The sequence below is a fragment of the Lepidochelys kempii genome, chromosome 6, assembly GCF_965140285.1.
Source record: "Lepidochelys kempii isolate rLepKem1 chromosome 6, rLepKem1.hap1, whole genome shotgun sequence".
In the NCBI taxonomy this organism is placed as follows: Eukaryota; Metazoa; Chordata; order Testudines; family Cheloniidae; genus Lepidochelys; species Lepidochelys kempii.
In genome coordinates, this window is record NC_136385.1 from 110,556,377 (window position 1) to 110,568,862 (window position 12,486).

Consider the following 12,486-nt stretch of genomic DNA (forward strand, 5'->3'; position numbering starts at 1 on the left):
ACAGCAGGCAGACAAGTCTCGTCACGCTAAGAGCAGATGGTGGGAGAGGTGCCTCACAACCCTCAATACCCCTGGGGAGTGTCACTTTGTCCATAAGGGAAGTTTCTTCCTAATCCCTCTAAGTGTTATTGATTGGCTTATGCCCCAAAGCACGAGGGTTTATTAGTTATGGAGATTCTGTATGTCACAGTTTTAAAATTTGTTTCTAAAATTATCTGCTACTTTTCAAATCTGAGGTTTTGCACATGCTAAAAACTCAGTTGTGTGTGTTCAAACTGCATTTGTGCATGCAAATTTAGTGTACTCACACAAATCAAAGTGACTTTACATGCCAAAACATTGATGTGGAAAATTGCAAACAGTTGTGGAGAGAATGTATTGACATTGCTTGGAAATTTGGCTTTGTGCATCTACAAGATGCATTATATTTAATAACCTACTTTAGGTTTTTCTTAGGTGCCTATCACCATGTACTTCTATACTAAATTCATAGTATTGATTAAGAGTGGATTTGAGGAGTCTGTTTGTGGAAGCCTAAAGGGAGAGTGGAGAAGAGAAGGAAAAGGCGAGAAAATAGTACACTAACTGATGCATTTTAATGTTATTAAAAGTAATTTGAGTTCTTGAGAGGAAAGTCACTGTACAGTATACAGTAAGTGCAAAGTATTATACATAGTACACTTGAAGGGGGTAGAAAGCTTTGCATTTGTTGACATAGAAATCCTCTGTACTTGCTTCAGGAAATGGAAATGACAGACATGAGATAATATATAGCCCAATCTTGCAGTCTTAATGCAAGCAAAACTCTCTCTACATTCAATGGAAGTTTTGCATGTGTAATGGTTATAGGATAGAGACCATGGGATGGAGAGGGAGGTTCAATTGATGAGATGCAAGGAAAGTCAGTGCAGAGATCAGTCCTGCTTTAGTGAGTTTCAAAATAGAGCATTTGCTTCAATTTTTTTTTTAACTCAGTCTGTCTAAAAGTTGTCCATTAGTCTGATGTCAAAATGATAGTCTCAGACTTTTAGTATGGCTTTCTTTAAAATTGTCATTCATATGCTGTAAAGTAAGGGCTTGGTCCCACAAGCCCTTAAATAGCAATTTATTTGAGTAGTCCCATTGACTTCTATGGGTATATTTGTGTGAGTAAAATTATCTGTGTACTTAAGCTATTGCAGGATGCGAGATTAATACTGTGCTGTAAATTTTAGATCTTTAATATTAGATCAAAAATACAGCTGAGCTGCTCTATTACTCTTTGTCAGTGTTTCTTAAATGCACTTTTGTCACCTTTCCAGATTTTTCAATGATATACAAAACCTACAAAAATGGTTATATACAAAAAAAGGCACTTCTGGGACAGCCATATACTTCCTGCAAAGTTGTTTTAAAACTTTACTGCTAACTTTCTGGAAACATAACCTTTGATGCAGTCATAGAATATGTGGCTATATCTATGTAAATTATGGATGAACTCAATTGTTAAGGGGAGGAACGAAAAATAGATACAAAATCTACAAAATCTCAAAGGTTCTTTATTGCTGTTTTTCACTGCCCTATTTTAGATATAATTTTTCATTATAAAAATGCAGCTCTTCTGTTTGCTATACTAATAATATCACATTTGTGAAACCTTTACATATTCTATGAATCAGTTAGAGAAAATGTTCTGGTTATTCAATCATTCCTTGCTGCTATCTACTTTTCTTTCCTCCCCTTAACAGTTGAGTTCATTCATAATTTACATAAATATAGCCACATATTCTATGACTGCATCAAAGGTTATGTTTCCAGAAAGTAAGCAGTAAAGTTTTAAAACAACTTTGCAGGAAGTATATGCCTGCTCCTATATATCACTTATTATTTACTCCTCATACACTTTTAAAACTACTGGCCATTATTTTTAATGTAATTCATATGCTCAGTAAACTTTAGTCATGTCTGTTTTTCTTTACATTTCTATATCTGTGTGTTTATGCACAGATATATATATATATATATATATATATAAATGAATATTTATATATTAGTACAAGTCATGAAAGGAATACTGCAATCACATATGTAGAATTCTAGCAAAGATAACATTATTTACATGCCATGGATACCATTCAGTCCTTCATATTATGGCAGAGACATTGCTCCAGGATCTTCGGGAGAATTTACTAAGTGCACTTCAAATTGCCTAACATAGCTATTACATTACAGCTCATTAATTTAATATGCACCTCCCTCATAAATACATTGGGTCACTTAATACCCTGGTTTGTGCTACTAAGATTACATCTAGCTTTAAAGGAAAATATAGATGACTTAAAGTAGTTCTTTAAATTTGATGGATTTTTTTTGCTTGTTTTATTTTATAAAGCCATGTAGAGTCCCTCAGTAGTAATACTTTGCACTGCCAAGTGGGGGACCTAGTATTGATTTCTTGTCTTGGTGGTCCTGCTGACATAGTTTATTATTATTTATTTTTTATTCGTAAGCGTGTCAGTTTTAGAAGTCACAGGTGATGATCCCAGCAGGCTTGATATAGCTCTCCATCTTCTTATGAAGACAGAATAGTGTGCAGTTTACTGTGTAGGAATCTTTCAGATGATACCTCAAGAAACAGCAGTGTGATTTTTGAAAAGGTACTCTGCGCCTTTGAGAATGAAGCCACAAGATTTTTAGTAGTAGGGTTTTGTCTAGGAGTCCTTGACAATTTTTTTTCCTCCCAGCCATTGTTGAGTACTGTTTATCTGTCACCCTCCACTTGAGATGTGACTGCCTTTCATTAGTTTTGTATACAAAGTGTGTAAAGTGCTTTGTGGAAAAAAAAGGATGAAAACCATGGAGTTATTCTGAAGGGTGTCCAGCTCCTCAGCTGGAAAAACTATAAAACATATCCAATATTCAAAATTTTAGGTTCATTTTAAAGGTTAAAAAGTTTTAATAATTTAAATCCAAATGGATAGCTGGACGATAAGCCTTTGTCCACATTTGGCAGGATTTTAAAGATGTACAGAATCTAAGACACATTACCTAGGAAGTATTTCCAAAAATGTTAAACTATTCTTCAGCAATGTAGTATGGCCATTTGAAATAACTCTCCAGAAGTGGGTTTTTCAAATATGCTGAGCCTCGGGCTAATTCTGCTCCCACTAAAGGCAATGAGACTTTTACCATTGATCTCAGTGGGAGCATGAATGTAAGAGAGTTCTCTGAAAACATCCACTCAATGTGCAGCGGCAGTCCAAAAAGCTAACAGAATGTTGGGAATAATTAGCTTTGCTAAAGTCAAGAAACAATACATCCACTGCTTTCCCTTCATCCAGGATCCCTAAATCAATTCAGGGAAGTCCTATAGTTTGTGCTATACAGCAGGTCAGACTAGGTGATCACAGGGATCCTTTCTCGCCTTATAATCTATGAATCTGTAAACCTGGGCCCATAAACTATTGAGCAATATAATAATTGGATTTCGTTTCCTACAGGGAAGGGAGGAGGGTACTGTCCTGACACAGGAAAAAAAAAGTCAGATGGCAGTCGAGACTGAGAGATCTACAGACATGAGGGAGGATCTTGGCAGTCTAAGAGGATGTGAATTGGGTCAGTTCCATTCCAGTAATTTAAGAGGAAAGCCTATCTACCTCAGCTTGTAGTGAAGCATAAGATTAGATGAGAGACCATTTATTTTGTTGTCAAAATGGGAGCTGAGTTCATTGAAAATTTTGGACATTATTGTTTATTATAATTCAGATTCTCATTATTGCATTCTCTTCGAATCAACCAATATTTTTCCCAGAAGTACTTTTTAAAACTTTTTGGTTTTAGCAATAGTTAAATATTTAACAGTTTTGGAGACTAAAATCCTTTTTCTGCAAATATTAGTGGTGCAAGCTTTCCCCTTACTATTCTTCTAATGTGCTTCAGCCTGGATATGGAAGATCCCCATGGGAAGAGAAGCCAGTTCAGTTTCCTTGGTTTATTCCATTGTTGGCGCCTCCACTGAGACTACCAGAAGGGTGCCAGTTGTGATGGAGTGTTTGTTTTTTAATGTGAATACGAAGCAGTGTAGAGTTAGAACAGCGTGGAGGCAGGGCTAGAGGGTCAGGCTGGCAGGAGGACAGTGCAGTTTAGGACTACGCCACTGCCTTTCTATGAACATATTTCACATAGCTTGTCAAAGAACCATCAGGCTCCTTTCACTTTCAGTCACTGCTATTCTTTTTTGGATATGAATTAGAGACCTAGAAGCATTTGTATCATTTTACCAGTGCCCTGAGCCTTCCAGTCACCAATGAGTATAAGCAATTAGGAGAATCAGAAATACGTACTACAGATATTTTAAGCTTTCACTAGGCAGTTTTATACACACATTCATTGCATGGTCTCAATGTGACAATATATAACATGAGAAAACAATTTTCTTATTGCAAAAGCCTACTTTTACTTACTGTGTAGACATTTCATTTCTTGCAGGAAAATTGGTAGTTCATTTTTAATGCTCTCAATTTTGAACAAGAAAAGTTGGGAAGAAATACTTCTATATTCCAGAATATTCCCCCATCTCCTCCACTGTTGCACTTCAAAGTATATTTGAACAAAAATGCTTTACATTTCATTTATTCAAAAGCAGAATCCTTTTGAATTTTACAAACAGCCATTTTGCTGCTTATTAAATCTAAGAAACTTCATCTTAATAACAGCTTATATTTCTTTTATTTTAAAAAAGGCAGGAGACTTCCAAACTCTGCATTTGCTTTGTCATAAAAATACTGTAATAATTGTACTTGTGAACTGTTTAGTATAGGTAGATGAAATAGTCTCAATAAAGCTTGCCCTTATCTCAAAGAAGAATGTAGGTTTTCTCTGTGGAACATTACCAGAAATTGTGTCCCAGTTCAGCTAAGAAACAAATGACAAAATATCTTTGTTAGGGATCAACAAAGGAGATTAAAAAAACCCTTCTGCATTTGGTTTAACAAAAGACAACTTTTCTCCATATAGGTAGTGTATTATTTAGTAAAAGTTGGACTTGGGAAGAATGGAAATGAACTATATATCTTTTTCCCCCTGAAGTTGCTCATTTTGGGTATGAGATATGAAACCTTCATTGTAATATTGTATATTTTATTTTTATATTTTCATAGTCTTCTAAAATATAATTAACAAGATGTTGCTAGAAGTCACAAAATAACTGACCACAAATCGAAAACCTATTCTTAAAATTAGAGTGAAATGTTCCAAAAACAAAAGTTAAGTTGCCTATTGTATTTATGCAAAAAGTACACAAAATTGCATGTAAAATGGAACAGAATTAAATAAAAATTCCCAACTCTTTTTGTTTATTTAGTTTCTTGTTTTAAACATATCTTAATAAAGTGAATATTTTGCAGGTTTCCTCTTCTTGTTTAACAAAAAAGTTCATATTCAACTTTTCCCACTTTTTAACCACTTTGAGATAAATTTCTTATTTTCCTTTTTTTGTTGTCTAATAATTTGCTTTGTGTTTTATATCTGACAACATTTTAGATATCTGATTATTAAATCATTGTGTATTTGTTTTATAGCAACAATGATCCACTCTTATTCAGCACATTTAACCGGAGTTGTTAGCTAGCTATTTTTCTTCCCATGTGTTGGAAGGTTCTGAACTCAAGATTCCACACTAATCAAGATCCTTCCGAGGCAGAAGGTCAAGCTGAGGGACGTAGCAGCTATTAGATCAAGATGATGGCCTAGATGAGAGTAATCTCCTGTTGGTACTGCTACTGTCCTCCTTACTTATGAGTATCTCTTCTTTTCCTTCTCCTGTCCATGGGACTATTGCAGGTTCCCAGGAGAAAAAGCCACTAGAGGTGGCATGTAACTTTGGAAGGAAGGACTGCTGGCCTGCTAACCACCCATTCTTTATTTTATTTTATTTTATTTTATTTTATTTTATTTTATTTTATTTTATTTTAAAAAAACTTTTGTAGGATGGATGCTCTCCCTGTCAGTGTTTGCAGGAGCCCTTACAAATTTTGAATTGACAATCTGTCAGGCAACAATATGCAGCCATCCAACCCCCGCAGCTGCAGCAGGGAGCAGCACATTTTGTTTTGCACTGTTTTGTTTTTTTCTGCTTTTCTGCTCTGGCTCTGAGTGAGCATGTGTAATGAAATCTCACTCTTTTTCAGAAAGTGACTCAGAATGGCTTCTTGTAAAACCTAATTATCATGTAAAATTGGCTAATCCAATGAGGGGGTCAGGATCAATTCCTATGTCAAAACCAACCAGATCAGCTCCAGAGTGAAGAAAGTAGTGTGAAAATTTATTACATTTTTACTTTCAACCTAATAGCAAAAAAGTGTTCACATCATGAATTTTTATAGAACAAAAAATTGTTCATTATTAAAGATAATTTGTCTGAAAGTCCGATTTGCTGTACAACTGGTGAGATGCACATTTTTAAGGTGTCCTCATCATATTTTAAGGTGCACAGGGGCCCTTGACTTACTCAGTGATCTGGTAAAGTGTGAAAACAGTGAAGTGGCAAAGTTTACAGACAATACAAAACTACTCATAGTTAAAGCCAAAGTTGACTGTGAAGAGTTACAAAGGGATCTCTCAAACCTGGGTGACTGGGCAACAAAATGGCAGATAAAATTCAATGTTGATAAGTGCAAAGTAATGCACACTGGAAAACATAAACCCAACTGTACATACACAATGACGGGGTCTAAATTAGCTGTTACTGCTCAAGAAAGAGATATTGTAGTTATCATGGAAACATCTGGTCAATGTGCAGTGCAGTCAAAAAAGCTACCAGAATGTTAGGAATCATTAGAAAAGGGATAGATAAGAGGATGGAAAATACCATAATGTCAGTATATAAATCCATGGTATGCCCCCACCTTGAATACTGGGTGAAGTTCTGGTCACCCCATCTCAAAAAAGATACATTAGAATAGGAAAAAGTACAGAGAAGGGCAACAAAAATGATGAGGGGTATGGAACAGCTTCTGTATGAGGCGAGAGTAAAAAGACTGGGACTGTTCAGCTTAGAAAGAGAGACGACTAAGGGGGGTATGATAGAGAGCTATAAAATCATGACTGGTGTGGAGAAAGTGAATAAGGAAGTGTTATTTATTCCTTCATGTAACACAAGTTCCAGGCGTCACCCAATGAAACGTCTTGATATAATGTACAGTCAACCTGTGGAACTCATTGCCAGGAGATGTTGTGAAGGCCAAAAGTATACCTGGGTTCAAAAAAGAATTAGATAGGTTCATGGAGGATAGCTTGGCTATTAGCCAAGATGGTCAGGGACACAACCCCATGCTCTGGGTGTCCCTAAACCTCTGATTGCCAGTAGCTGGGACTGGACAGCAGTAGATGGATCACTTGATAATTGCCCGGTTGTGTTCATTCCTTCTGAAGTATCTAACACCAGGCACTGTCAGAGGACAGGATGCTGGGCTGAATGGACCCTGTATGGGTTCTGACTCAGTATGGCTGTTCTTATGTTAGTGCACACCATATAATATATTCTCAATGTATGTGGTTGTTATATATTCTTGAATGCAGATACCATGTGTAATACAATAGAATATAAAATGTGAAATTGTGAAAACTTAAATGCATTTAGCTTAGAATATGTTGCTATTTCAGAATAGTATTGTAGTGAATGTACATTATAAATTTGATAAGTATAACAGCAATGAACTGAAGATAAAACCTACAAATTCATGTAGCTGAATTTCCTGTGGTATTAATTTATGAATCATATAATTTGGAAGTGTTGTTTGCAAGCCAATTACTATTAAGCCACAGGATCCTTTGAAGATTATCATACACAATTAAATTTAGAGAACAGCGTATCCATGGGAACAGATATTGCCTTAGAATGAGAATATGCAAATTATTTTCTGTTGTAAGGGCAAAATTCACCGCTCCTCCACAAAATCCAAGCAAGCAAAATCCAAGCGAAAATGTATGTGGCTGGTCAGATGGAATTCCACTCCCTGCAACATGCATGCAGGCCACTGGGTTTCAATTCAGCCCCTTCTCTAGCTGCTGGAATAACTAGCACAGCTCCTCTGCACAGGAGTACCCATCCGTGGGATCTGCATATGTAACTCCTGCATGCTATCCTAACTGGGACCTTTGTCGAACCCCCATTCACAGTGTGCAAGTAACTCAGAAGTCTCTCTGCATATCCACTCTGCCCTGTTCTTGTCTGTGCAAGGGCACTGCCCAGCAAATGGCGTAGCAGGCCAGGAATAGGATGAATTTCACCTAAATGGAATAAAGTTAATTCAATTCCAGATTTTTTCAGTAAGGCAAAACAATCCCACATGTTTATGCTACCATTTACATATTGACTTTTGGCAACCTACATTTTATTTTAATATTTATTTGCTATATAAAAATGCAATATTCTATTTAATGAAAGTATTATTCATGTTCAAATTTTAACCCTGTTGTTTTCTTTGTATTTTAGGGACACAGGTATTTAGCAGCAACAATGAATTTAGGATCAGCACACTGAAGTTTCACCTTTCTGAGCCTAATATTTTTATTTGTGGAGGATTCAGCCCAGAAGTTAAAGCCTGGGATATAAGGAATTGTAAGGTAACAGATGTCTGATTCATTCCTTGTTCGTCAGATTATTTTAACTTGTCTAATATAGATGCATTCTGCAGGGTAGCGAGTTGGGTAGCTAATCAAACTTTGTTTTGGAGGGGTATGGGATTATTGGAAAATAAGAGCATGTTTTTGTCACTCATTCTTGCTGTATGTTAAAAGGGAACAATAAGTCAGTGTTCGTGCTCCGTCTTGAGCAAAATCATATGTTTAAAAAGCATTTCTTTAAAAGAGTCTTTTCTTGTTCTGAGAACTGTACAGTACAGTGGCTATGTGAAGGCTGAACTGTCAGAAATTAATGAGTAATGCATTTTCACTAGTAACCATAGGGAAAGGCTGCCATCATAGCCTGTAATACCTATTAAGTTTTTTTAGTTGTTTTGTTTTCTCTTGAGTTGTGAGATCATTTACAAAAATCTATATTCCTGTCAGTATCTTTGATGAAGTTCGTAACTCTATTTTCTGTGTCATATTGTCATTCAAGTCACCTAGGATTTAGGATGTACCCGAAGTTGACATTTCTGTGCAGCATGAAAGGGATATAGTCCCTTGTGCCCATCTCTAGTGACTCTCCATTTGGAAGTTAAATGATACCCTTTTTACTCTCTTTGCAACACTGTTAGGGAAACTATGTATACAGTTAACCTGATATTTCTTACTTCTACCACTGTAGATAGTGTACAACTGAATTAAGCAGGGTCACCAGCTTGTTTGAAGGTAAGGTGGTAGTAATTTTTGAACCAATGGAAATCGTTTTATATGTATAAATAAAAATATAATGTCTGTCACGGAGGTCACATAAGTCAAAACATTTATTTTAATTAACCACTGTAAATTACTAACAGATCAATAGTTGAGTTTTTCTGTCATTTGAAATTTATATTCTGATGTCTCTGTTGTGGGATTCAGGCAATATTTATGTTTTCACTGCCTACGTAACCAATGGGGCTCTTTTAACTCTTCCATACACTGACTCAAACTGTGAGACATCATCAAGTGGGTCAGGAGGTGTTCATGTGCACCTGGACCAATGCTTGTTCTCATTTGAATTCCACCTTACAACCCAAGAGTGCTCAAGAGCCTTGCAGTATGAGCTTTTCCTTGGAGGCTGAGAATATTCCCACTGTGATGTTTCTAAGTACAAGTTCTGAAGTCCTTTGGTCTCACTTAATGTCTGATTTCCTAACAGGCAGCACATTTTACAGCCCACAATACTGGATACCATGAAGTTCACAATAGCTGAATGATGTATTTCTGTGTCAATAGCTGACCATATTTTTTTTTCACCAGTACTGGAGTTTCATGTTTAGAAGCTATTTTAAGTAACGTGTTGAACAATGAAGAGCTAAGAATTAGTACTCTTCATAGACTGATCCCGAGGCAAACCATAATAATTGTGAGAGATTTTGTGCACACCTTTTTTTTAGTAGTCTGGCTGTAATTAAGAGATAATATTACTCTCCCACCATGTTAACAGGCAGTAATCCAGTTCCCAGAAATCATTAGTTTATTGTAAAAAGGGAAATTAACTGTTGTAAAGCATTTTAAAAATTGGCATTCAGGTTTTAGGCTCAGAGGCACACCAGGACAAAGGAACTTGTCTACACCTGCTCCTAACAAGCACTGTTTTCAGATATGTTTATCTGCTTTGTTCTCTGAGACTTCATTAGATATGTGTGGAAGTTCTTCAGTCTGGAAGGCACCTGAATAAGCAATTTGTTAAAAATATCTCATTTTAACTTGGAACATGCAGCAGATAATCAGTGTTGAAAGTGTAAGGAGTGGCATGGGTCAGAAATGGATATTGAGCTTCCTGTTGGAATGTTTGTTTTAAAACCTAAGCTTTATGTTTATTGTCATTGATTAAAAAACAGCAATCTGTAGTTTACAGTCCTATTCGTGCAACGGTCCCAGAGTGGACCGTCATAGTTTCTTCTCTTTCCTATTGATTTTTAAATGTAGTGCTTTGAATTAGGGAAGAATGTATGTACTGGGTGATGTCTTGATTAATCACAACTGAATGGTGCCATGAGCAGTCTGAGAGAGGAAAAATCAGGGACGAGCTCTGTGTTTTTGATTGACAATGAGTAGGGCTCCATGTCGGTCACGGAGGTCACGGAAGTCATGGATTCCGTGACTTTCCACAACCTCCGTAACTTCTGCAGTGGCCAGTGTGGCTGACCCCAGGGCCGCCCAAGCAGCTGGCCCCAGGGACAGCCACACTGGCCGCTGCTGGAGCGTCTCTGCAGCCAGCTGCTTGGGCGGCTCCACAGCCAGCCACACCAGTGCTGCTGAAGTGGCCCCAGGGCCAGCTGCACCGGCCAGTGCTTGAGGGCTTCGGGCAGCTGGCCCTGGGGACCGCCTGAGCAGTGACTGGTGCGGCTGGCTCCAGGGACTGCCTGAGCAATGATGAATGGGTGGGAGCAATGGTGGATGGGTGGCCCTGGGGGTGGCTGGAGTAGCCACTGCTTGGTTGCCCCCCCCCACAGCAGTGCTCCCCCGGAGCAGCACACCCTCCCAGCCCCCAGCTAAGATTTAGTCAGGGGTATTTAGTACAAGTCATGTACTAAAGAACCCATGACTAAATCGTAGCCTTAACTATGAGCTTCCACTTGTAGCATAATATCTAATGTCTAATAAATACAAATATAAGCATCATTGTTGCAAAGCCTCCAGTTACTTTTCAAAGTGCCAGTTTGCCATAAAACAGTCTGTTGATTAAACATGAATTATTAATATTTAATAAATCCTGCCCCATAACATTTGATATTTCAATACAGATTCCTTTTCACATATATTAGCTTCTTTATTATTCATGTGAGACAGTAAGCATACTCTCATTTTCTTTTCTGTCTTGTACTCTTATGATCTTATTCAAGATTGGATAAAGTGTCCTGCCTAGTATTTCACTTTTTGTTCTATTATAATATGTTCCATTTTGTCTTAATTAAAATAGGTGGCTGGAACCTCTTCCCACCTAGTTACAATTGTGATGCAAAGGTCCTGCAAATCTGTACAGAGTTTTCATTTTCATTCATTATAAGATCTTTCCATGGTATTCTTGGTCTTACAAATTTGCTGCAGCTTTGGTCCTATTTTGCCTCAAATTGTATCTTCAGGTATTTCAAATTGTCATTCAGCTTCAAGGAGCAGCTGATGGCTGTGTGGATGAAGAAATGATTTTTTTTTTTTTTAACGTTTCCTTCATTACATCCCTGATAGCCTTTCCAAGAAGAAATCTTTTGTCAACCTAGCCACTGCCTCTCAGAAAGGTAGTTTTACTACAGTGACAGAAAAACCTCTTCTGTTGTTGTAAGTGTCTACACTACAGCGATACAGCAATGTAACTACAGCTGTGCCACTGTAGTATTTGTAGTCTAGAATACCCATATTATACATTGGAAGCTCAGTTTTAGTGGTCATTCTTCAGAGCGTACTGTTTGTGTTTAATGTGCTGGCTTTTCCATTTATTTGCACATCTTAAACTTACATTTCCTGGGCCAAATAGCCATCATATTTTGAATGTTCTTAACACAACCTGAAATTTATCTGACTCCTGCACCTGGAATTTTGTGTTGAGCTCTGGGAACATATTACAGGAAGAATACTGACACAGTGGAGGGTGTACAGAGAAGAGCAATTTATGAGGAAAATATTAGCTAAATAGGTGTATAATACATATGACAAAGGGATTGTCCTTTGTGAGAATAGCTTTAAATATGATTTATTATTAATTAATTGTCCAAGAATTAAAATTCGTCTTTTGGTATATATTAAGTTTTAGAAGTAGTAATATATAATGACAGGTTTGTTGCAGTCTTTCACACACTGAAACCTGGAGCAATAGATATCAAGCTGGCTAACTAGAAA

At 37.0% G+C, this 12,486-nt stretch overlaps 1 protein-coding gene across 3 annotated transcripts in view; it reads left to right on the plus strand.

The window, feature by feature from the left end:
* The window catches only part of WDR25 (WD repeat domain 25), a 115,757-nt gene that overhangs the window by 84,123 nt on the left and 19,148 nt on the right, over positions 1-12,486 (plus strand). For all 3 annotated transcript variants that reach the window (XM_073349648.1, XM_073349650.1, XM_073349649.2), the window contains one exon: positions 8,474-8,604. In XM_073349648.1, the coding sequence (XP_073205749.1) occupies positions 8,474-8,604 (131 nt within the window). The remainder of the gene's footprint in view (positions 1-8,473; positions 8,605-12,486) is intronic.